The 26787-nt window shown below is 41.7% G+C and overlaps 2 protein-coding genes across 5 annotated transcripts in view; one reads left to right on the forward strand and one right to left on the reverse strand.

The window, feature by feature from the left end:
• Positions 1-15385, forward strand: part of ctnnd2b (catenin (cadherin-associated protein), delta 2b) — a 47238-nt gene extending 31853 nt beyond the window's left edge. For all 4 annotated transcript variants that reach the window (XM_030773503.1, XM_030773504.1, XM_030773505.1 and 1 more), the window contains 12 exons: positions 541-754; positions 2328-2511; positions 4884-5001; positions 6412-6597; positions 7178-7372; positions 7863-8013; positions 9201-9426; positions 10799-10883; positions 11552-11678; positions 14088-14219; positions 14711-14787; positions 15140-15385. In XM_030773503.1, coding sequence (XP_030629363.1) covers positions 541-754; positions 2328-2511; positions 4884-5001; positions 6412-6597; positions 7178-7372; positions 7863-8013; positions 9201-9426; positions 10799-10883; positions 11552-11678; positions 14088-14219; positions 14711-14787; positions 15140-15385 — 1941 coding nt within the window. The remainder of the gene's footprint in view (positions 1-540; positions 755-2327; positions 2512-4883; positions 5002-6411; positions 6598-7177; positions 7373-7862; positions 8014-9200; positions 9427-10798; positions 10884-11551; positions 11679-14087; positions 14220-14710; positions 14788-15139) is intronic.
• A 4728-nt stretch (positions 15386-20113) lies between these two features.
• Positions 20114-26554, reverse strand: ankrd33bb (ankyrin repeat domain 33Bb). The gene is made up of 4 exons (XM_030774602.1): positions 26102-26554; positions 21798-21927; positions 21100-21240; positions 20114-20931 (listed from the first exon to the last, which is right to left on the reverse strand). The coding sequence occupies exons 1-4, from the start codon at positions 26552-26554 to the stop codon at positions 20114-20116; spliced, it is 1542 nt and encodes a 513-aa protein (XP_030630462.1).
• Between the last annotated feature and the right edge of the window lie 233 nt (positions 26555-26787).

Genomic DNA, 26787 nt, shown 5'->3' on the forward strand with positions numbered 1-26787 from the left:
CTCTCTCTCTCTCTCTCTCTCTCTTCTCTCTCTCTCTCACACACACACACACACATACTCTCCCTGTCATGAAGCACACATCCCTAAATCAGTGGTATGTTCAGAGGAGCTGTTCTGATGAACACATCATCAGCTGAGATGAAGCAGAGCTTTAGTAGTGTTGATTTAATTCTGTCTTGTTGATTATAACAGCACATCTGCTCGCTGTTGGCGTCCCAGTCATAGTAGTGTGAGCCAAAGCTTCTGCCTCCTCACTTCCCTCACTAATTTTAACACAAATAGAACTCTGAATTAGCAACACTGAGCTGCCAGTGGCATTTAAACAAACAAAAAAAGTGCAGAGCTTGTTTGAGTTGTATCTTGGCATATTTTGGAGGAAAGACGAACAGCGGAAACTTAAGTAGACAGGTGTGAACGTGCAGACGTATAAAATATCACGATGAGGGATGATTTTCTGATGAATTAAGACCGCTCCGATGGATTTTTCAGAGCAATGTGTGCACGGTCTTTTCTCTGAACAATTCTTTGGTGTTTTCTCAGATCCGGAGGCAGGGAGGGATCCAGCTCTTGGTGGACCTGCTGGACCACCGCATGACGGACGTGCACCGGAGCGCCTGCGGGGCCCTTAGAAACCTGGTCTACGGCAAAGCCAATGACGACAACAAGATTGCCCTCAAAAACTGCGGTGGCATCCCTGCTCTGGTTCGTCTCCTCCGCAAGACTAGCGACGTGGAGATCAGAGAGCTTCTCACAGGTACCACAAGTGATGAGTTTTTTTTTCTTTCGCAGTTCCGCTCTCTCTACCCTAGTCACGTTCTCAATTTTTAGAACAGTTCCTGTGAGCTGTCTCACATAACAGTGTGTAATGCTTTTATAAATGAAGGTGATATTACCTGATTAGGTACAAGTATGAGTCTTTGAAAATTCTATTTAACGTATTTTCAATAACGTAAAAATGCATCGGCAAATTGAAATGTTTGGCTTTAATACTGTCTGAAAATGAACCCCACTGATGTTGTATGTGGCTTGCAGTAATTTTGAAATTCCATAAATGTCAGTTACTAAATTCTCATGAAATATATATTTAAAAGACTTTTTTTCTCCCTGGTGGTAATCAGTATGTCCATCACAGACATAATAGGTCTTTTACCGACTTTAAGGTTCAGAGAAATAACCAAAGTGTTTTAAATTGATGCAGGCAAAGTGAGGATGAGCAGAGGGCAGACAGTCATTAAAACTGCATATGGAGTGGTAAAAAAGAAAAAAAAAACCCCACGCACATTTAGAGATCCTACTGCTGTAGATTTGACATGGAGAAAAGTTTGAGTGCCGGTGATAAAGAGAGAACGGAAATGGTTTGTGCTCATGCTGTCTCCAAGACGATTAACATATAAATGAGAGAGCTGTGTGAAGTGAGAGAGAGAGAGAGAAAGATAGAGAGACAGACAGACAGAGAGAGAGAGAGAGAGAGAGAGAGAGAAAATGTTCTCCATCTGCTGCCAGGAGAACTTCAGCCTCCATATTTCTCCAGCTAACCTTGCCAACACAAGTAACAGCCAACAGTGTTTTTTTTTTTTCTGTGTACCAAATATTCATCTTAATAGAATACTCCAGTCCTTTAGGTGACATCACAAACAACTTGGGCCGTCCTTTAATCAGTGTCTCTTTATTTGTTGAAACAGGAGAGTACCAATGGTTTTGTTTCTGATTAAGGTAAAAAGTCAATGGTGTATTAGCATGTGAATGTGATTTTGGAAGCTTCCCATCTGAGTTGCCTCAGTTGAGCAATCGTCACATTTTTTTCACACCAGTGTGAAACACTGTTGAAGGAGAGCGATATTTGTTTGCAGCTCCATAAGCGTCTGATCATCTGTGACCACCGAAGAGTGTGAGGGAATGTGACCCTGGCCGACAAACCAGCCCAAGGGAACACAGCCAAATGCGTTCCCTTGGACTCTAGCCCACGGTCGACGAGCGCGGCACAGCTGAGAAGACGAATTGTTATTGACATTTACCAACGATTTTGACTCAAACACTGCTTAGGCACTTGATCTTGTGGACAGCACGAATCCTGTAGTGAGAGATGTCAAGGTTATCGCAATCAAGATCTGCGCCCTCTCCAAGTGACAGTAACGTTCCACTTTACGCTTGCGGGGACCTCAGTAAGAGAAAAATTCTCCGGCCCTAATTATCATCGTGTTTAAAAGTACTGGTCTCTTAGGAGCAGTAAAGAGAAGAGTATTGAAGCGAAACACTTTTCAGTAAGCGTGATGCTGTTGTTACTCCACGGTGTCTCGTTTATCAGTGCATTGATTGTTCTGTTGCAGGTGTCTTGTGGAACCTCTCCTCGTGTGATGCTCTGAAGATGCCAATCATTCAGGATGCTCTGGCTGTGCTCACCAACACTGTGATCATCCCTCATTCCGGCTGGGACACATCCCCTCATCAAGATGACCGCAAACTGCACCTGCACTCCTCTCAGGTTCTGCGCAATGCCACTGGCTGCCTCAGGTCAGTAGAATGAGATGAAAGTGACGGGCTTTCTCGGGTCAGTGTGTGAGACAACTGGTCTGAGGTCAGTATGTTTGAGAGAGAGGGAGACTGCTACAGGTCGGTTTGAGAGTGACGGGTTGTCTTTGGTTGGTATGAGATAGGCAGGCTGTCTCAGGTCAGTATGAGGGAGACAGGCTGTCTTACGTCAGTGAAAGACTGTGTAAGACTGTCTCTTTTCAGTGTGTGTGTGTGTGTGTGAGAGAGAGAGAGAGAGCATTTCAGTCATAGGCGGGAGGGACGACAAAAGAAAAATAACAATAATTTGGATTGACGTGTTCCTTTTTTTAAAGTTTGACGTGATCCTGGCTCACAGTCCTTGCAATTGACCAGCTGACTGCGGTTGACATCAGGGGTGCCTTTGCTGTAATGCGTTATAAAAACAATCTGTTCTTACTTCTTTGAATAAGTGTTTCAGTAAGTGGTATAAGTGGTTTAATCTCCGTTTAGGCCGATTTACTATGGTTTCATTGGAAGTTGTTGGCTTCCAAACAGTATTAAAATAGTTTCCTTGCAATATTATATGGGGCTATTTCTCCCAATGTGGTAGGTTTATATTGTTTTAAATGTCAAAGCATATTTGGGTCACGTTCTACGATAATGTACCGCATACGAGAATCTCTCTTTTACGGCGGTATGAGTAAGTCGGTGCCAAACGAATCAGTTAATCAGCTTTGGATACATGCAGGGAGCACTAAGCTAACTGCTATGAATACATAGATATGGTTATATTTGATGAATTCCATTGGTTTGAGTCTATTATGCAGTAAACCATTCTTTGAGTCGATATGAAATAAAAGCATCTAATTCTGCCGTTTCAGCAGGGGTTAAAATCTGGCCTTTCTTCATTGGATTCCATTATGAGATTCTATAATTTTGGAACACTGTCAAAGACTGTAACCTGGCGCTCGGAAACAATTGGCAGGCCGTCAAACGTTCATGCCGCAGATATCTGGGCAGCCCCTTGTGTACAGCCAGAAAAGGCTGTCTAGGAAGAATAATGGCTGTTGCTTCTGCCTGTCTCTGCAGTTTTGGGATTATTCATTTTTAGTCATATTTCTCTAGACTGCGCAGTGTGCTGATGCACCATCTGGTACGCCATCTACTCGTACTTTATGTGTACAGTTGCACGCGTTTTCCAATCCGCACGCGCAGGTTTTCTCATCTCGTTGCGGTGGAGTACTCTTATACTGGAGTACCGCTGTGGTTTTCAGTTGAAATGTCAAGAGTAAGAGGTTTTAATTTGGTGAAATAAGAGTTTTGCTAGGATATAGCCTTGATTTTCAGACAGTTGTCGAACAGCAGCTGGAAACTAGCTAAATTGTTTCTTCAGTGTATCGTAAAGGGAGATTACCGAGTCAACCAGTTAGCCCCTGTTGACGTGATGATAAAAGTCAGGACTATCTAAAAAGAAATTGTGTTTTCTCACGCTGGTCTGATGTTTGACAGCGTGTTTGCTGAAGTTATCTGCTAACCGAGAAATCTCATTCTGCGAACTCTCCGAGGGCTGTATCAGGAGTTGTTTAGTAATCTCAGACACTCCAGAGCCAGAAACTGATTCAGGAGGTGTTGATACATTAAAGGCAAACAGATTTAGCGATAAGTTTTTGGGGTTTTTTTCCACGCTCCTCACCAGAGACAAGTCTCTCCTCCAGCTAGATTAGTGCTCAGGTGTATGGCCCCAGTTAGATGGTATTGAACAAAGCTGAGTCACTCTGGCTAAGTGCCATGGGATAGCTGGGCCTGTGTCTCTTCTGCTCTGCGTGCTAATTAATCTTCTTCATGGGTCGCCGAGGAACAGGAAGTCTGATTGAATATTTAATGTCTGGGGTACTTGGTGCCACACCACCTGCAGCATGTCTGGGCCCATCCTCGTGCGATGGGTTGCTGTGAGCGACACGCCAATGTCAGAATCTTCTTGCCGAGCCGAGGGGACCCTCATGTAGCCTTTGATTTCTCACAGTCACCTCGGGCCCAGGGTGGTCTCCTAAGCTCAGGCGTACTAAGCAATCCTCTCTCCCTTTAGACCTCGGAGACGGCGTGCGTGGAATGGCGAGTATAATTTTCGCAGCCTCCTACTGTCAAATGAGGCAGTTATTATTCCGCGCCTGTTCCAATCGGATCGGAGGATTTGCAGATATTGTTATTGTGCATATTTGAATATGGAGATGGTATGACTCTTCATCATTTATTCATTTCATTTGACTCGGGGAGAAAGTAAAAAAGGATATTGGCGTATTCGGGAGGATTTGTGCGACTTATATGAGAAGGTTAATAAGGTTAGGGGTGATTCAGGGTTACTTGACCTTTTAACCCCCCCCGTGCTCCTGCAGGAACGTGAGTTCGGCGGGAGAGGAGGCTCGTCGGAGGATGCGGGAGTGTGAGGGTCTGACTGATGCCCTGCTGTATGTCATCCAGACGGCCCTGGGAAGCAGCGAGATCGACAGCAAGGTCTGACTCTCAGTTTTGTCTGCTAATTTCAACAAGATTTGACTATCTGCAAGGTCTGACAGTAAAGCATGACATTGCATTTTTCTGCGGACACACACCTGCGAAGCTGAAGAAAAGGAAGCAAAATAAACAGCAGACTAGACATGCCAGAGTTGAATAATCCTTCCCAGTTTCTCTTTAAAATGGCACCTCTGTTTTGTTATCTGATTGCTAGTAGCACTCTTTCCCTGTTGAATATGGAGAGAGAAACAGAGAGAGAGAGAGAGATAGAGAAAGAGAGAGAGGCTACGAAAGAAAGAGAGAGAGAGAGCGAGAATGAGAAAGAGCAAGGCATACCCTCATGAATAACCATGGTGATCTTTAGTGTCAAGTTAGACAAAGGAAAATGCCATTACAGATACCAAGCAAGAGGCCATTATCCCGAAGTCACTTTAGCGTTTGTTTGTTTCTGCTCCTTGTTAGAACAATTACCAACAAATGTGTTGATGCTACCTACATTCTTATGAAGTCAGTGGTAATTTTACAGCGTGTTATGCTAATGATACAGATTAAATTACATACACACACACGGCCCACTATATTAAGTCTCTGTTTTGTTTGATTTTGAGGGCTCTTTTGTTATGTCTGTAATACTGTGTACGAACCAGTTAGAGAGAGAGAGAGAGAGAGAGAGAGAGAGAAAAAGACTCGCTATAAGAGTTTAATCCCAGCGAAACCGTTTACAAGATCAAAGTCCCCTCTATTGTTTTTCCCAGCCTCACTGCTCAGCACAATAGGATTAACTCAGCACTTGACTGGACTCCATCCAGAGCACCAATCTAACAAGAGACTATTAAGAGCATAGATACACTAATGCATGGGCTTTACAAAGAGGATAAAGTGTCCTTTAAAAAAAAAAAAAAAAAGAAAGAAAGAAAGAAAGAAAGAAAGAAAGAAAAAGGGAGAAAGAAAATTTAGATATTTACTGTGGCAGATAAGGCCGAACCTCTGTGCAGGGCTTTAGTGAATTCTTATGTTTTGCAAAGATAACATCAACACAGAAGGAAGCTTTGCCTTCAGCAGTCAAATGGGATTTAACTTCACATATTTCTTCTATACGGTGACGTATTAAAGCAATATCCCATTGCAGAAAAGAAGCTTTTAAAGCCTGTTTGGCGCTTTGTTGGAAATATAGTTTTAATTTTTCTGTGCCTATGCATACAAATGAATCGGCCCTCTTACGTTTACAGTGTTTATTTTAGTGGGGGGGAAGGGTTGTTGCTTTGTTTTTTTTGTCTCTTTTGCTATGATCTAATATCACCTACTCATCGGTATTGCCTGCCTGTTGTTCTTCTCCTCCTTATGCATTCCCTTCATTTTTCATGTCATCCTGTCCTATACTCCTCTCCTCCTCTCCTTGTCCAATGCCAGACCATTGAGAACTGCGTTTGCATCCTGAGAAACCTGTCCTATAGGTTGGCTGCGGAGACTTGTCAGGGCCAGCAGATGGGCTCCGAGGAGCTGGACGGGGTCCTGTGCGGGGACGCCAGCGGAAAGGACGCGGAGAGTTCCGGATGTTGGGGCAAGAAGAAAAAGAAAAAGAAAGCCCATGATCAGGTGGGCTGTTTTTTTTTTTTTTTTTTTTCTCTCTCTCTCTCTCTCTCTCTCTCTCTCTCTTTATCTTCGCAGCTGTTACTGATTAGCACCACTTAGCACGGCGCTTAGACCCGGGTGGCCCTCTCTTCTCACTTGTCCTCATCCTGAGCTTAATCACTTTTGCTCTCGCTAGGGCTGATTTCATTTTACTATCCGAAAACAGCCGAAGAGACGGATCAGCCCTGTTTGCGTTCGCAGTCGGTTTAGCTGAATGGAGAGGTAAAAAGGTGGCGTTGTTTTGTTGTGCGGCTTTCGAATTGCTAAAAAATGACACTTGTGAATAGTTTGCTACTCGACAAAGATGCAAATGCACATCTGCTTAGGTGATGGCTGAAGTGCAAGTGCAGCAGTGTGCTTGGCGTGTTAGTAAACTTCCTTTTTTTGTCTCGAGTTCATTGAAGAAAATGCCTTGGGTTTTTATTCGCCAAAAAAAAAAAAAAAACATTTTCAAGTCCAGTTTCAGCTGGAGTGCAAGAGTGATACCCCATTATGCACCATTACTCAGTGATTATTGTGCTGTGTCTCTTTTTCGCAACCCCAGTGGGATGGTGTAGGGCCCTTCCCGGACTCCACAGACCCTCCTAAGGGCCTGCAGATGCTGTGGCACCCGTCCATCGTCAAACCCTACCTCACTCTCCTGTCAGAGTGCTCCAACCCTGACACACTGGAAGGAGCAGCTGGGGCTCTACAGAACCTAGCAGCTGGCAGCTGGAAGGTAGGCCCCACCCCAAAACCAGTGAGTAATCCCCCCCCCCCCCCCCCTCCCTCAGAACCATGGACCAATCAGCTCAGCCTGTGGCCCTTTCAACCTCCGTGACTTCCGTCCTCAACAGCAGGAACGCTAAGGTTTCAGATCCAAGGATCCGAATCCACAAAGCGATGTGATTCCGTTGAAAGACATCAGAAGTTCAATCTAAACCATCTATTTTACATTATGAGCATCTGTTTGTTAAGCACTCAGCTTATATTATTCATTAGTGTGTATTCTGGTACTACTTGCAGTTTCGTAGGCCAAAAGTCGGAAAAATATCATGGGATCTGGAATCAGAATATCAAGCTCAACATATTTTCTGTATTATTTTTCCTTTTATTGTACTGTCCAAACCTTTTTTTCAACATAGCAGAAAAGAAAACTGTGGTCTAAGTTAACAGCACACGCATAAATGATTCGTGTTTTACGTGTGCTTGACCTGACGGGTGCTGGTCTTTGTCTTGGCGTGCTTTAGTGGTCCGTGTATATCCGTGCAGCAGTAAGGAAAGAGAAGGGGCTGCCTATTCTGGTGGAGCTGCTTAGGATCGATAACGATCGCGTGGTGTGTGCTGTGGCTACAGCACTAAGAAACATGGCCCTGGATGTGAGGAACAAAGAGCTTATTGGTAAGTTCTAGTTTTGGGTGATGTCTGTTTGATGTTAGATAGTCCTATTGCTTCTGCCTCTCCAGTAGTGGGCTGTCTAAAAGTTTTCTGAGCTTCTAGTTCTTGTTCGTTGTGTGTGTGTGTATGCGTGCGTGTGTATGTGTGTGTGTGTGAGCGTGTGCTCCCAACAAACAGCCATTGTTACTGAGTAAATATAATTTTTCCAGCCTTGTATGAAAGTTTTAAAAAATTCATCGCATTGTTCGAAGCGCCCCTCATGAAACTAAAACGCTATTGATTGCTGTAATAATTTTAGTGTCTTGTTGGCCCTCGTGGCATCTCCATGGTAACCGCTCTCCCCGTCTCAGTCCGGTCTCAATCTTGTTGGTTGTGGAGACATTTGCATCATGTGATATATAGGGTAAGAGTGTTGCTGGGAAGGCATGCTAATGCCGAGAAGCTGCGGTACCAGAATACTGATGCCCGTGGGTTGTTCAAGGAGAGCTCTGACAATAGAAAAAAAAAAAAAAGAAAAAAAAAAGAAAAAAAAAGTCAGCTATCGTTTCATTAAACGGATCATGAAAAATGCAGGCACACAAATACTCAAGTAAAACTTGTATTCATTTGCCTCCAGTGCATGATGAAAGATGATTACCTAACAAATATTGAATTGGCAGCCTGTGTGTGTATTTTTTTTTTCCATGATTCTATGTATTGCATGACTATGTGGCCACTGAAGGCATATGAATAAATGCATGTGTGTGTGTGTGTGTGTGTGTGCGTGTGTGTGTGTGTGTGTGTGTGTTTTTTTTTTCCATAATTCTGCTGTCTAAGCAGTATTACAGGGCGTAGTGTCCCTCTCTTTCCGTGATTTAGCATGAGTGTGTTTTGTGGAGTGACTAGGCTTTCTGCAACAGAGATTACAAGGTACTCAGGCATAGACACACCACAAAACAGGTTCTGGGCGTGTGCTCTCCGTACCCACATAGAATGTATTCTCTTCACCTTCAGCAAACACTAGATTTCGAAGCCGAACGTCGCAACTGAATTATTTAAAAGTTTCTTCAAACGTTGCCTCCATCTTCCTGCTGAAACATTTGCTTAGCTCTTAGTCTGTGCTCCTCAAGCATTTGAATAACTGTGTTGTATTTTTCTTTTCTCTCTCTCTCTCTCTCTCTCTCTCTCTCTCCTGTCTGACTCATTTAAAGGTAAGTATGCAATGAGAGACCTGGTCCACCGTCTACCAGGAGGAAACAACAATAACACTAGCAGCGGTATCAGTAACACAGGGAAGACCATGTCGGACGACACCGTCACAGCTATCTGCTGCGCTCTCCATGAGGTCATCACTAAGAACATGGAGAACACCAAAGCCCTCCGTGATGCTGGAGGCATCGAGAAGCTCATCGGCATCGCCCGCAGCAAAGGAGACAAGTATGAACCAGCTGAATTCACAATCTGAATTAGGCCATCCACAAGCTGAATTAATTATAAGGTGCACCTAGGAGACCAAACATTGGGAGAGGACAATGATGTCATAATGGGCGCAGTGGAAACCTTGGAATGAAAAGAATGATGATGTTCAGAGACAGGAGTGTGAAGAATAGCGGTTTCTCACCATGTGAATCTTAAAATGGTCTGACTTTCAGTTGACTTCCCGACAAGAAACTCTTAAGGAAAATCAGTATCCTGGCCTTCTGGAAAAGCCCTTGCAGAATAGAAAAGTGCAAAATGGTGTTTACTCAGTGGCAGTAAAGTTGCCAAATCTCTTGAATGAGTGGCATCCTGAAATGATAAATCAGTCATACATTTTTATGACGGAATGAGGTGAAACATCAGAGTTTCCGTGGCTGTTTGAGATGCCCTTGTTTTGACAGATATCAGAAAGGATGAATTTAATGAAAAAAAAAACAAACAAAAAAAACGGCATCCACAACAGTGCTGCTGTATTTCCTGTGTTCTCAGTGCCAAATCTTAAAAGCTTATACTATATCTCCACTCTGTATCAGCATTAAAAGGTGTGCTGTGATTAATTCTCCTCCAGCCATAGTGTTAGGAACTAAAACCGATGGAAGATGAGAATCCTATAATTCCCTTTTTGTAGATGTGATAGTTACTTTCTGAGAGTAAAAATGACTTTTACGTACATGGACAAGATAGAAGTCTAGTCAGAGAGAGTTGTATGTTATTATATTATTGAATGGGTTTTATTCATCTCTGCTAATTGGAGGGCAGCACTGTCCCCGATCACTACAAAGCACTAATGCACAGCACTTTTAAATATGTCATTGTGCCCAGAGGGAGCAGACCAATCCTGTCAAACCTCGACGTTTACTTCGGTTAATCAAGTCTAGAAAATTAAAATGTAAACAAGATTAAAGTCTTTAAATTATGCATCTCCTCTCCCTGTCCATTCAAGACTGAAATATTAAAGAGTCTCGACTTACAGGCATAATCTTGTCGCTTGAGTATTCACCAGGAAATATGCACAACAGAGGAAAATGTATAAGAGTTTGACTTTGCAGTTCTATTCTGTAGATACCTTGTTTTTTTTAATACTTACTATACCAGGAATCCTGCCTCTCATACAAATGAATTTTATTAACTGATGATTGAAAAACGGGTGTTTCAAAAGTGAGAAGCAGCACTAGATAGAGATATAAAACAAAAGTGTCAGGTATACTGTTATTAAATAATAATGGCACATCAGATATATTCAAAAGGTTTTTGGCTTTGTTCTCTGTTCTCTCTCTCTGTCTCTGTCTGTCTCTCCTTCTCTCTCTCTCTCTCTCTCTCTCTCCCACAGACACACACCTAAAGTGGTGAAGGCAGCATCTCAAGTCCTAAACAGCATGTGGCAATACAGAGATCTGCGAAGTCTTTATAAGAAGGTAGAGACCCCAACAGTCTCAAATAGTTATTTCTCTCATGTGGCTACAGCCTCTGGAAAAAAGCACACTCAAAAAATGCTTTTGTAGATTGATAGAAATTGAGTTTTCTGTCTGATTGTCTGATTGTCTATTTTCTGATGAGGGTAGAGAGAGAGGGTCGAATAATGTGAAGGATGCATTATGAACATATGCCGGCAGCAGCACAGTATAATGAGGGTATCCGAAAGTGTGGAGACTGATAGAATGAATTTAATGGGAGTCTCTCTGAGCTTTAGTTTAATGAACTGAACTTCTCTGTCATTCTCATGTCTCTCTCCCTCTCCCTGTTCTGTCTCCTACAAATGCTTCTTTTCTCTCTCTCTCTCTCTCTCTCTCTCTCTCTCTCTCTCTCTCTCTCTCTCTCTCTCTCGCTCTCTCTCTCTCTCTCTCTCTCTCACACAAACATTCTCTTTTGTTTCCTTCAAATGCTTAATGTCAAAAGGAATGTTATTTTCATAAAAAAAAAAAAAAAAATGCATCGCTTTAGTTGGGACACTTTTGGCTTCCTGGCTGTGTGTATGGGTGTCTGTAACATTTGTGCAGTCCTGCCTTTCTGTGAGCGGTCGTTAGAACGGTGCATTGGGCTGGAACGGTGTACTGACTCAAGGCCTTACATGACTCTTTTGCAGGATGGCTATTCTCAGTATCATTTTGTGGGCTCTTCCTCGACAATAGAGAGAGATAGGCAAAGACCATATTCCTCTTCCCGCACCCCCTCTATCTCCCCTGTACGGACTTCCCCCAATAATCGATCAGGTGAGAGTTGCTCCATGATTTTTTTTTTTTTTTCTTCTTTGGGCTCGTGCTGCACCGGCCCCCTTTCTAAATGTCAGCCATCCAAGCAGAATTCAAATGTGTAATCGAGAAACTGTTCCATTGGGAAGTGCTGAAATACTTGGAAGGCATCATGTAAATAGTCCTCTTCGTGAACGACGTAAAAATTGTCAGAGAGATGGTTTTTCTGAGCTTGTGTAATATACAGAGCTGACTAAAGCACTCCCCATTGTTAGAGAAAATATTCAGCGTAGCAACATGCAGTGGCAGCATTGTGGTGTGTTGAGAATATTTACAAGTGTTGAGAAAAGGCAAAACGAACCGCAAAGAAGTATGGATGCAAAGAGGAATGTGTGTTCTTTCCATGGAAATCTGTCTAACATATTTTTAAGCAGCAGCAGAAACAGATACAGGCACAGACGCACACGCACACACACACACACACACACACACGCGCGCGCGTGCACATACACACACACACACACACACACGCATACACACGTACATGCACAATAAAAAAAATTACAACGATGAAAAACAGGAATGAAGCAGGCATTTTGCGCTAATGTTTCTGTGAAAGCTTGTGTGGTGATAATCAGAGCTTTGGAGGAAGGAGCCTGTTCTACTCAATTAGCTGTGACTCTGTTTGTTTAACACAGGGTGCCACATGCCTCACTAAATTGTCTTTCCTATAATACGTCTACTGATTAAACTTCGGTTTGCCTCTCTGCTCCCCATGTTCTGGGCTGACGGTTTGGTGATACATCCTGCTTAATAAAATGTCACAGGCCAAAAATATCAGTGTTTCAAACATTGTTTCGATTCAAAACCTTCAATTTGATTCATTGTTTCTTTTTAGACACAGCTGTATCTAATAATAAGCCAATACATAAAATGGAAGTAATGGATTATCATTACTAAGAATAAATTTGTTGACACCTTATTTGTTATTATAGATATGTCTATGATAGATATATATTATTACAGATATATCTTATTTGTATATATAGATATATATGGACAAGCCTCAAATAATAGTGTGTGGTCATGCTGGCAAGAATGTAATTTTGAACAAGCTTTATTGAGAGCAGTTTTGAATGGAATGTTGTTGAGAGTATAATTCATTAATTACAGTTCACCAGTTAGTAGCAAGTGGCAGTAAATTTATCCCTCTGCAAAATGAGAATGTTTTATTTAAGGGAATGTTTTTTATTCTCTCTGCTGTATGCATTAAAGCAAATTTATGGATTGAAATTTGAGGATAAACTTAGGGATAATAAAACTGAAGCACGCAGAGTAGGTGATTACAGTCAGACATAGTTTACGTCAGTGAAAAATTGGACTCTGTTACTCGCTATATGACAATAGCTATTTATTTATAAATATTTTCACTCTGGTTTCACTCTATATTTTCACACTAATCACAAATAAAGAAAAGGAAACACATGCAACATGACAAAAACACGATAGGGAGGGGGGGGGGGACTTTGACATATTCTTAACCACGTTTCTTTCACACCTCACTCTTCAGTTGAGAGGCAATTCTCGAGAAGCTGATGTGAAAATCCGTATATTTTCAAGTAAGAGGGAACAGCTTGTACAAGCCAGCAGCAATCAGATGCAAAAAACAGAACAAGATTCTATAGTCAAGATGATACCTGAATGGAACTGACTGAAAAAAAAACCCCAGATATAATATCATACACATCTTCTATCGTTCCACAAATATTTCAACAACTCACCCGTGAAAAGTCGTAATACTGACCTCCCTTTTTTTTCAAAGGAAAGAAGATGTTTGCGATCTCAACCATATATACTTATTCTGGTTTTCGTGCTCCTAAAACCGCACAGCTGTCAAACGTATATATCATATCATATATCATATCATATATCATGATTCTGCGTGGTCTTAATGTTCATTTGCATGTAAGGCCACTTGAATTTGTTGGGGGGGGTTGTCTGTAATCTCTTGACTGAAGTGTCTGTGTCTCCACTTCCAAAGTTCACTTTAAAAAAAAAGAAAAAGAAAGAAAGAAAGAAAAAAAAGAAAAATCTTGTCCTCAGCCAGTGTCGTTTGTTTACAGCGCTATTGGACACAAAGTTGGCAAGATAAACAGTGACTTGGCATCAAAAGCGGGTTCAAAGTCGTGGGAGTACAATCAATTTCCTGACTGATTTGCTTCAGTAATTAGAAGGATTAAAGTTCTGACACCTGCTGGCCCTAGAAAAAGTAACTGACATTATTGTAATGAATGGTTTTGTTTAAATTAAGTGGTTGAGAGAAATGTTTCCACACTTCAAAAAGATGTTGAAACTAAGTTGGAAAGTCTTGATTCATTTGTTTGTTTTGGCTGTTTTTCTTTATGAATGGCTGGTTTGACATATTTGTAGCAAGTGCCCCTGCCTCCCCACGAGAAATGATGAGCCTGAAGGAAAGGAAGACCGACTACGAGTCGACTGGAACCAACGCCGGTTACCATGGAAACAAGGGAGAGCACACCTCCAGAAAAGATGGCATGGCAGGTAGGGCTCTTGTGTTCTGTTTTTCTCCTCGGAGAAATTCTCCTTATGATTTTATTTATCGTGTAATCCGCCACAGGGATATTGACAGTCTCTTGAGAAAGAGACATACAAATCTCTGAGATTTTCTGCTGAAACTCTCTGCGACTGTCATTTTCCCCAAAGTCAGAGGTATACAAAATATTTCAGACTGCTTTGTGTGATGAATCCTCTGCTGATAGGCACTTGGTTGATCTGTGCCAGCTAACTCAGATTAATTGAAACATTCTATAATGCATATCAACTCAAATTTGTATCAGCCAGCACCAGTCTCTGACTAAAAAAGTATGCAGACGAGGTCTTAGCATAAAGACAAATCAACCTTAGGGATGAGCAATACTCTGAAGGATTCTTCTTCTTCTTCTTCTTCTTCTTCTTCTTCTTCTTCTTCTTCTTCTTCTTCTTCTTTTGTTCCAATGAATTTTTGTCCTCATGTTTGTCCTCTTATACTGCAGCTCAAATTTCAAGTGGAACCTCTACACTGTTTCGAGGAGCATATGTGTCTCCTAGTGATGACATCAAACATAACCAGGTAACAGGGTTCAGTCAGAACATTACACACTCAGGTCATTCTCAGCCATGTTCAAGCAGGTCACATTTTGTTCCTCATGATCCAGTCAAGGTCTACTGACAAACGTATTACTGAATTGTTACTTGATGATAACATATGTTATACATCTTCTGTCTGAAATGTTTTTGTTCCACACAAACTTTACTTCCAGTCTATGTACAACATATATAAACGTAAATGGTATCCATTTGTTTTTTAATTTGAACATACGTGAACACTGAAGATCTTTTCAGTTTATTCAGCTCGGATTTAAAACAGACCGGGAGGCATTACACTTGAAAATCTTCACCCACTTTACTGTCTCTGTCTCTAGGTTTCAGCACAAGGGAATCCCACAGAGGCCTATCCGCCATTCCAGACTCCCCCGGGGGCCAACTTTGAGGAGTCTTACTATGAGGACCAAATTCATCCACGCCCTCCACCTGCCGCAGATGGTAGCATGCACCTAGGACTGAAGTCCACGGGGAATTACGTGGACTTTTACTCTGCGTCGCGGCCCTACAGCGAACTCAACTACGAAACGAGTCACTACCCTGCCTCGCCGGACTCGTGGGTGTAGACCGGGGAGCTGCCAAGTTGTGGGGGGGGCAGGGCGAGGTTGCGGTTGGGGTCACGAGGAGGCTAGCCCCACCTTTGCATGATCACTGCAAGACATTTCTTTGACAACATGTTCAGTCTGGTCTAAAGCATGGTCCACAAAGGATCTCCATTCACCATCAGGATCAAGCCAGATGTGTTCTGGGGGAGACAGGGAGAGATTGACGACGAAAAGAGTGTAGAAGTAGAGGACTCTTGAAAGGCTAAAGGAATGTGTTTGACTGAACGGACTGCCAGGACTTCTAAGACGGCTGGAAGGTTTCTGAGAGAGAAAAGTCTGGAACGCTAAGGTAGAACTGTATATAACATGGTATAGGGTTGAGAGGAGTATGTGAAGCACAAGAAAACAGCATGTCATTCACACAAACTGAGGAAGTAGTTTTAACACATTTTAATGACATTTGTTTGCTTCAGCCTGCTTCTTATGGTGTGTTCTCTTGCCAAAGAGATACTCAGAGCCTTTTTAATATTTCAGTTACTTTTAATTTTTTTTTCTCTCTCTCTTTTTTTATTTCCTCTTTTTAACTTCTTAATTCTTGTGTAAAGTATTTGTTGTATATTACAGATGTAGATACAAGTTGCATTGTGTATATTATGCAAAACTGCTCTGTTTTCCTCTTGAGACATCATCCTCATGTGTCACCCCGGAAAAAAAACGAGAGATCCTCGGTCGTTCCACCCACGTCTAAGAGTAAGATATGGTTTGACATCAGAAAGGTAGGCTGTAATCCAGCAGTGTCATTCGCTCTGACTGATGGGAGATTTTTTTTTTTTTTATTATTATTCGTCAGTGAAGAGAAACCACTTATCTACAGCAACTGAGCTTAGAGATTGGAGCATCATTCCACATATCTGGTGCTACACTGCCTGGAAACCGTTTACCGGCAATCTTAAGAATTCTTTTTTTGTTTGTTTGTTTGTTTGTTTGTTTCATCTCATTTCGCTCTAGATTTATGAGCCCACCCTTCTTTGTCAGCTGTACTGACATTATACATGCTTGTTCCACTAGCCTCCCAGTGATCTGTGCTTATGTTCCGTTTTGTACAATGTGCCAAACGTTGTTCTGCCTGAGCCAGGGGGGGGGGGCGGGGTTACTGTAGAGCTGACGTTTACATTCAGCAGATAGTCATTGGTCTCTAATGATGCCACTTTGTAAATGCTTTTTTTTTTTTTTTTTTTTTAATGTGTTTCAATGGTATACTGTTAAACACTATAATGAACTGGAACAAGAGGGACGCAGTCTTTGGAGTCCCCTACAAAAGATGTACAATTTAGTTTACGCTGTGTTGTAAAATAGATGATGTTTGAGGAAATGAACTTTTTTTTTTTCTCCAAAAATCAGTGGTTTTTCAGTTCATCATAGACTAATCTGTCAATAGAGTATGAATATATATTATATAAATACAAAAATATATATACTTTTTATGTGCAGATGTGGATGTCACTTAATGCAGCAACATTATGGGAAAAAAAAAAAAACACTTGTTAAAAAAAAAAAAAAGTACATGTTAGATTTTTGTTCACGTTCATTTCTGATCCATAATTGACGCTTGAAGATTTTGAGCTCCTGCTGTCATAGTGGAACTATGTCAAACAGGTGAGACCAGGGCTCAAGGTTCAAACAGAGGAAAAGTCATATCACAGCATTTATACCACTTAGAAAATTTGCTGAAGAAGCGAGGCCACTTTCACATATGTTTTATTGTTCAGATAATGTGTTTTGGCATTTGATGTTACTACATTCAAATATTAAAACTGTTTCAATGCGTTCCATAACACAAATTGATTTAATGCCTCCTTGGAAAAAAAAAAAAGAGAAAGACATTTTTCTCTCTATTCAAAGTGAAAAGACATTACAAGAAATGTTTGCAGTTCTGGCCAATCTCGTAATTGTAATTGTCCACCGTTGAGCTCAGGATATCTGATTTTTTGCTTGTTGCCGATTTAAGATGATGTTCATTCTGCTCTCTGACTGAGCATGAAACAGTACCCACCCCAATTTCCTGTGCGATCAGAATTTGGAAAGAATTTTGAAAAATATAGCAGCAAGCCCTGGTCTTTCCTCCATGTCATTTTGAACATAATAGATAATTGTCAGATGGGAGGAAAATGAATGCTAATCCCAAAAAATGATCTTGCGTATCTTTCAACACTTTCGGTAGTGAGCATCTGAAAACAAACAATCAAATCTTTGTGGAAAAGTAGACATATCTGACAAACCTGTATTGAAAATGTAAGTACCTTTTTTTCTGTTGCTAGACAAAGTGTTTGAGAGAATTGTGAACCTTTTTATTGCCAGATTGCAACTGCTCTAAAATATAAACTGACTATCGGAGAATCACTGTTTTTTTGGATGATTTGTCTGCGTCTACGCTATTTCATCCTCTCTCATAATTTCCCCAGACTGTCCTGTGGGAGACTCTGCTTAGTATTAGTGATAATTTAAAATGTCTACTGTTATTGTTACTTAGTGGTGTATACACTGTCATACAGATTAAAGGTTGTAAATTTAGTCAGAGAGGAGAAAACAGGAAACACATTTCTGTGCAGGGTTGAAAAACAGTTAATCTAATTGTGGGTCATAAATTTGATTTAACAACGTGACTTAGTCTCTGAAATGTTGTATTCCAGACGATGCGTTTCTGCTTCATGGCAGAATTCTGTCAGTATGTGCTACTGTGTATTTTCAATCTAATGGACTTCTGATGGAATTCCTTGATAGCCATCAGAAGCTATCTGAGCTTGCTGTGAGGTCCTGTTCTAAGTTTAATCATCACCGGTACATTGCTTTTTTTTTCACCAAAGGATTTGGCACTGACTGTGTTTGAATGTGTGTGTGTATGTGTGTGTGTGTGTGTGTGTGTGTGTGAAGCCACATGAAGCTGGGCATTTGGACTGGATCGGATTGATTTGGGTTTAGGTGTTACATCACAGCGTCATAAGCATTGCAAACAACCTACATCCAAGCCAGCAGAAATCTTGTAACATTATTTGTGTGGGCCCCAAAGGGTTCGGTCCATTTTACAATATAATCCTTTGATTTACCTTGAACATGAACAGGATGGCATACTTCTGTGCATATACATTTAGAATGACAAAACTTTTCGCATTTTAATAAATGAGTTTAGAAATTTGAGTACGTAAATCTTTGTGCTTCATTTCTGAGCCACAGAAATTCGTATCATATGGCGCTCCTCTAAATGTTAATGATGGATTTAATCTGTCAAGAGAGTGAAGATGAGAATATTTCTGGGTTTTATGCCTTGGGAGTTTTTTAGCAGGTCTATCTCTATGACTAGATACAAGACTGCCCCCTGATGGAAGGCACTGTCTCAATTTATGATGTGCAGTGAGCAAACCAGAGGATCCTCTTTGTGCAAACCTCTGTGTGCTATGTGCAGAGGGACCTCTTTAAGGGCAATACGTGATGTAAACAAGAGCTTGTTCTCTATAGTTGTATCGCAACAAAAAAGAGTGTCCCCACACTGACGTGCGGCACTGTGTCGTTAATGTGTTGATGTCAACAATACCATGTGAGAAGCATTGTCTCGCAATTCATTTGCAATGCGCAGCCTTCCTTCCTCAGGTATACTCAGGTAATTGGGTTTCACCGTGTGTGAGCCGGCTTGAGTCACCGTGGGTGTCTGCATAATTCACACGACTCCTGCTGTACCCATTTAAGGGGAGTAATTCTCTCGATCTGTGCCCTGATTTGTCACATGACACAACATCTCTATCAGCGTCACTAAAATAACCTATATGGCACTTCAGAGAAATGTCAGTTAGGTTTTATTGTGTTTCAGCATGGTGACACTTTTAGGCTAAACTCTATTTCAGCATGTAGGTATTTCTGTCTTGCTTTAATAAGTCAAAGACTGCACCTGGAGGAGTGCAACTCTTTCCACACATCCCTGTCAGAGCTACAGCTATAGAGTTGAATCAGTGTCTTCTAGATTCAAGTATTCTTTCAGGCACTTTGAAATCAATATTTGAAGTTCAAGTATAAACAAATAAGTCCTTTCAACTTCTTGTGTCTTCTAAGGTAGCACTGAGCATGGAGCATATAAAATATTTATGTCGTATTTTTTTTTTTCAGCATAACAGCTGCTCTTTTTTGCCCTGTCAACGGAGACTGCAGATGGCAGTTGAGAGGGAGAAAAAAAAAAAAAAAACAGCAGTCAGTGGACGAGACAATATGTTGTCTTTATTGCATTAGTGAAGTTATGAAGCTGATCAGCTAAACATCATTTAGTCTAATTATCAAGTTGATTAATGAACTCTGGGTGGTATGACATGTTCTTCACAAGTAATTACCTTGCTTAATCCATCCAGCCTTTTCTGAATATCTGCTTAGAATATGAAGAGAATAAAATCCATATAAAAATAAGTAGAAATTAGTCTGTATCAAAGTTCAAGTATGACATCCCCACCATGAATTTATTATGCATTTAAAATGACATTAGTACACTACAACTTCAACTGTCAACATTGTTCTGCAGGTAGCTTCTTTATCAAAGTCTGTTAAAAGCCAAGTCAAATACCACCAAATGACCTTACAGCCAAAAGGCTAGATATGGTACAAAAGAATCTATGCCAAAGGCAGCTGCTCTCATATCCCCACAGAAAGAATTTCAGTGCCATCTGAACATTGTGTTCCCTGTGGCATTCAAGAGACAAAGAACCAGTGCAGCTACTTTTTCATTACTGGCAATTGCAGCTTGTTGGCCTGCTCAGCTTGTTTCCTCTCCTGCCTCAGTTCCTTATACTTCCACTTGGGGATCTGGAGGTACTGTGTGTCTCTGGAGGTCCTACGGCGGTTTTTCTCAGGTATATAAGCGGGCGGAGGCGCTTTGCACAGCCTGACTTTGGGCACCACGATGCCTGGACGCACGCTGCTCCTCCTCATCATGTGCAAAGGCAGTAGGCTGCTTCGCCTCAGTGCCACCGTGGACGCCACCGCGACATCCCGTAGCACCTGAGGCTGCAGGCTGGCGCGTCGCTCCGTCTTCTTTGGTATCAGCAGAACTCGAGAGTTCTGGAAGAGTCTCTTGTAATTGTTCAAGCGTTCGGGTCCTAGGCTCTTGAGGTCGTCCAGACGCTGTCGTCTCAGGATCTCTTGCACGGCGGGGCGTCTCTTGCCCAGGCAGGGCGGGCTGCTGGGGCGCACGGTGCGGCAGGCTGTGGCGATGAACGGGCTGGCCAACGCTGTGGTCATGCGTACCATGTAATCCATCACTCCGTCATCCAGCGGGTCGGTCTTCATGCTGAAGGTGAACATCCCGCACGTCCGCTCCGACAGTCTCTTCCAGCAGGACTTGGGCTCCTGAGCACGGGCCACCAGCTCCTGCAACATGGGCCACTCCATTTGGAAAGAGTCGCAGAACTGCTCGGCGCACGGCTGAGCCATTAGGCGCTTCATCAGGTTGGCCGTCTCGTAGCGCCCTGTGAATAAAGCCCATTCCCGCGGGGTCATTTTACGCCCGTAATCCCTTGCCTCAACATCTCCACCTAAACAAAAGATAAAACATAACACATGAGCGACATGCTATAGCCGTACAAGTGGTATGGCAAGAGCAAAATGATCAGAAAGCTTTGAAAGATACCAAAATACGCTCCACGACAGAACGACCACTTAACGAAAACGACTTAAGCGAAGTAACTCTTGCGGTTGTGTACCTGACAGCATAATGGCGCGAGCGCATTCTGCCCGTCCCTGCATGGCAGCCTTCATCAAAGCAGTAAAGCCATGACAGTTCCTGCGCTCAATATCTAGCCCAGGGAAATAGTTGAGCAAGTAGTTGGAGATCATGATGTGCCCTGTATTGAAGGCAGAGAACTCGATTTAATATTAGACTGAAAACAGAATTACGCCATACTCCATTTGACATCTAATAATAAATTCGTTCCAACGGAAACACGTTGAACTCGAAGATTGTATTTCTGGATTGTAATTCCTTTTCATGGCCTTAGACAAGCCTTGCAGGAATTTAGGTTGAATCCAACAGTGAAAAAAGACATCAAATATCATTGTGGTAACACATTATATGAGTACCTTCTTCACAGTACATTATAAACATATATATAATCGTAAATGTTACTCCCAATGTATCATGAAACCTAATGAGTCTGATATTAACACTAATACTCACAAACAGAAATGCTAGTAAGTGAACTGGGAGCAAACCGGTGACTCTTTCATTAAAATGCCCTGGTGAGACAAATTCCAGATAAGGGACTAGAACATTTCATAGAGGCGTTATACAAATGTGAAACAACAATGCTAAGAGTTTTCCTGCTATCTGTCTGGGGTTTCATAATACGGTTATTGTGCTTAAAAGGTATTATGAAGACAAATTGAAAAGCACTCCTGGTACCTGCTTGCGCTGCAGTAATGAGAGCTGTATTGCCCTCATTGTCCTGCCAGTTGACATCCACATATGGGCACTGTGACAGGGCGATGACCACATCCACATAACCCTGGTAACAGGCAACGATCAGACCGGACTGGGAGGAAAACAAGCAAGGAGAGAACAAGTGACGTCACCAGCGATGCCTTCTCGCCACAAGCTTTAAGATTGCTTTAATTACCATAATTTAAAAAGCTTCCTGTAAACTTTGAGATCGACGTTGTTAGATCTGCCTAGACTTTCTAATTATCAACTCGGTTGGGTACAGAGGGCTATACTGTAAGAATAAATAAATATTGTGGAAAGATCAAAATGTGGTATAGACTAAAATGACATGGTTTTCACATGTCATCAAGAAATCATTTGTTAGTATTGACTAAACCAAAGCATGTTTTCCAAAGAACTTTTATATCTGCTTAAGTTGTTGACACGGTGTGCTGTCATTGTTCACTCATAAAATAATCAAAATTACTATCAGGTTCAGAACAACTTGCAATCAGCTGATAGGTTCGTGTAAGGACATTGGTTAAGGCAACTTCAAGGTGAGTCCAGGTATCTCTTTGATACTTTGAGGTTATTGTGAGATAGTGATTGTGAGTTGGAAATCTTAAAGCTGAGGAGAAGGTCCTTTAGGTTCTTAATCCCCTCAGTGTCAGCTGAGTCAATAGGATCAAGTGGTCTCCTTTTGGAAAATGGTCAAAAGGACACTGAACTGGAGGAACTTAATAATTACACCGGTTAGCAGAGTATGATGGGACAGGGATGCCTTAACCAAAAGCCGATGACGAGCTTAACATGACTCAACACAGACACAAGAATATTTCATACTCACTGTAACTTGCCTAAAACAAGTAAATTGTAATTAAAACATGCTAAAAACGTACGGAGACCTCCACAAACGTGCAGTTAGAAGAAGTCAAGGCAGAGCATGAAAAAGACCTCATTACGTGAGATAATAGACTGCCGCGGAAGCTCTAAATGTTGCCAGCTTTTGCCTAGTGACAGAGAGATTAGGGACCAGCACAGGCAGATGGTCAGCCCCACAAAGACAATTAGCCAAGATTTATCTTGGAATTCCCTTTGGGATCAGAGGCCATGTCTGCTGGCATTTACTGGCCCCAAACAACCAGAATGAAGAAAAACTTCAACGTGATATCATCCATGAAATTCTATTGACATATGAATCCGGTATAACATCTTTTATCTCTGCGCTGCTTCCCTCAGTGAGATGTCAAACCAATATCGCTGACAGCATTCATCAAGCTCTGTTACTGGAAAGGAAATGTCAGGCACTCTTAAGGTGCTTGAGAGGAAAAGCTTTAAAGCTTTACACCTCCTGAAGATCAGTCAGATAAAGGAGACTAGTTGGTGACTTGCAGTGCACACTCTTTAGTGGGTACTCAGGTAACAAGGCCATCAGAACATTACATACCAAGACAACCAGTCAGTTATCCAAAGAAACAGTCAAATTGTCCCTCTTCTTTTCTACATCAAAAGACAGCCAACAAGACAGCACTAGCACACCTGTACCATCGTTCTTAATTTAACATTTAAATCTTATGCCTTAGCTGAAAGCTGAAAGGCAGTATTTTCTGTATTATTGCATTCTCTGTAACTAAGACAGATTTGGCTGAAAAGGAGAAAACATGTCACAGAGATTGGTGAGAGCTGAATGAAAATTGAAGGGAGTTGAAGGGAGGGTCATGAAAGAGGCCTCAGAATGAATGAATTAAATTAATTTTACAGCATGAAACACATCACATTCAATGGGACATTTACCTGAAGTACCACCAAAGTATAATAGCCACCTATTGGATGAAATGGCAGCCGGCCTACGTGTACATCAGCAGATAGATGGCACAGTGTGGAGCAAATTAGCTAAGCAGTAAATACCTGATTTATGGACGTTTTGTATCTGTGAATCCTCAGATGAACTGTGACTGTTGTTTATCTGCACCATGCAATTATAAGTTTTCAAATGAAGTAAATCTTTTGAAAGTCTCTCCTTACTTCTGAACGAACATTTGTTGTCACGTATAAAGCAGACATCTGCTGTCTTAGCTAACAATGACTCTCACACGACTAAATCTTGTTTTTTAACACTACGGTGTGTAATATGCTTTTACATAAGATGTTTGTTTGCAAACAACAAACTGAGCTCTTACGTCAGGCAGTTCACTTAGGCTGAGCGCTTATACGACTCTGGAAAGACTGTACGTCTCTCCCCGAGAGAGGAGAAAGCCACAGTATTGGTGTTGTTGGGTAAGGGCCAGTTCTATGCAGTAACACAACACAAAGCTTTATTTAAAGCTAGATATGACAGGACACAGCCTCATGTAGTTCCGCATAACAATTGGCCAGACGATAAAAGATGCTTTTGTACACTTTAGCTGCCTAGACTGACACTTTACATTCAAATCATGCCTGTAGATTTTTGTGGTATTTCACGTCACTTTTCTTTTTTTCCCCTTCCATGCTGAATGAGTCAGAGTTTCCTTTCACACAGAGATGTGAAAAACAAACCCTTTCTTGGCAATGTCCTGCTGCTTTTTTGATGTCTTAGAGAGCCTTTTAAAAGCTCAATCATGATTACGATCTGCTTGGCCTCCACCTCCAACAGGCATCCAACCCCCCCCCCCATCTGTTCCAGGGCTTAGACAACTGCTGGGAGCACCCTCCAGAGATCTGAACTGTCAGCAGGAGGGCGTGGCTAACAGTTCTATAGCATATACCACATACTACAAGGGTAACGCAGATACAAACCAAACAATAGAGTGAGAGAAACTGGTTAGAATGATGTTAATCTGTACCATTATTAGATGGATCACTGAATTTCCAATCGTTGAATGGCGTTCATTTTCATTTCTAATTTTCAGCTTTTGAGTCTTGCCTATTTAAATGTGTGATACGGTGAGATGGGTTTGAAACAGTATCATCAGGATACATTCACAGCTCAGGAGAGAGGAAAACATGGTTATCCTTTGGGGGCTTCCCTTGTACTGCATAATATCTCTAGTTCATGCTACTTGGCTTTTCGTTTTAATTACATGGTACAACTACAGTGTCTTTTTCACCCACTTTTCATCAGAATATGATGTTGTGATTATAGAGCCCCTTCACCTGTGATAGCCACATAAATTCACAACACAATAAAACACTTGTCAGTAATGCACCCTCTCCACGGAGTGGAAATTTCTAGAGAAAAGCAGCAGCTCTGGGGAATATTGATCATATGCCCCAAAGGACAGTGTGAAGCTCACACACAGACAGCCTCTTTGATATGATAACAGCCGCGCATAAACATCACACAATTATCTCTCCCGCGCGATCACCCCAAACATCTTAATAATTATAGGGCTTGGCAGGGGGAGATGTGTAGGGTGGAATATTTGTAAAAAAAAAAAAAACAAAAAAAAAAAACACCATGTCACTCTCCTGTCACTCTCAAGACACGTCTGTGTTTTACTCTAAGACTTGAGTGAATGCAGTAGGCCCCATTAACACAACGGTTCACAAAGTAAATGTCAGACGTGTCTGAGTAGGTAAGATTTTTAATCCTATCTCCCCCTTGATGTGGCGTTCCACTGGATTGCTGCGTTCGGTAAAGTTACAGGTCCCTCCCCCAAAATCAGTCTCATGTCTCTGGTTGTGTTAATTCTTGTTAAAAGCAGCCATGCAAGTTTCCATTTGACTCCTCTGTCACCCAAAAGGGAAAGTTAAACGCCGATCCAAAGCTTTACGCTTACTTCAAAAGCCTCCACCAAATATGTTTTTTAAGGATATTTTAAGGATGAATTAAAGGATACGTCGCAAGCCAAAAACATACGAGGCAGCGTGTCAGTCATGCTTCTGAAACTTAAGGCATGCCACAATGGACTCACCAAAACACATGTACCTATGTACTCTTTTTGTGTACAGTTTTAATGAGGAGGCTTTATTGACCAGGTAGGGAGATACTTAAGGTTCAGTTTAATAGTTTGGAGCCTTTTCTCTGAGGTTCAAGTGCAAACACCACCAATACTAATATTACTGGAATAGTATTTAGCTTCTGTTTGCATGGAATGTATGATTGTGCAAGTGAGACAGAAATTTAGGTTATATCTCAGATGTGGAGCATGTGATTTCAAAGTTAGAAGTAGAAGTTAGCCTCTGAAATCTTGCGTGTGATATCTAGAATATATTGACGAAAAAGTTTGAGTTTAAGAGTACAGTTTGTGAACAATGAGAAGATGCCTGAGGCTCATATTTCAACAGCGATGAGAAGAACTTACTCTGTTGTTCCTGTCTACCTCTCGTACCTCCTCCTCGGTGACCCCTTGCCTGATCATGATTTTAACAATAATGGCATTGTTGTTACAGCACGCCTTGAAAAACGAGAGAGGTTCTGGACTAACAGGGGACGGAGTTCTCGCAGAGGCCAGTGAGTCATCAGGCGGGTAGAAAGAGTCATCGGATGCGATACTTTTGGTGTCAGGCAACTCTGAAAAGTCGAGCTCCTCAAATTCCTGATAGACGTCATCGTCATAGAAATCGTCATCTTCGTCATCTTCGTCATCGTCGTCGTTATCTGCGTCGCAGGGGTCTTCTTTTTCCTCTACCTCAGTTGTGGTTTGTAGAGATGACTCTTCTATGTTACAACAGGCTCCTGCCTCAATGTCCGTGGTACCGTTTGGGCCTTGTATCGTAGGGGGACATCTGGCACCACCTTCAGTTATTAGCACCATTTAACCTGTGGTACTGGATCCACAAGGTCTAATGAAAACACACAAAACCCTTGTATGCTCCACACCTGTGCTCATGCATGACCATACATCTCCAGGCCTGACTTTTGACATGAGTTATGAGCTCAGGTCATCTAGACTTTGTTAAACACACCAAAAACTGCCCTTACTTGTCCTTTTGAAATATTTTTCCATTGATCTTCGGCTACCCGTTTTGTCCTTTATGTATAGCATGG

Source organism: Chanos chanos, chromosome 5 (assembly GCF_902362185.1).
Source record: "Chanos chanos chromosome 5, fChaCha1.1, whole genome shotgun sequence".
Lineage (NCBI taxonomy): Eukaryota > Metazoa > Chordata > Actinopteri > Gonorynchiformes > Chanidae > Chanos > Chanos chanos.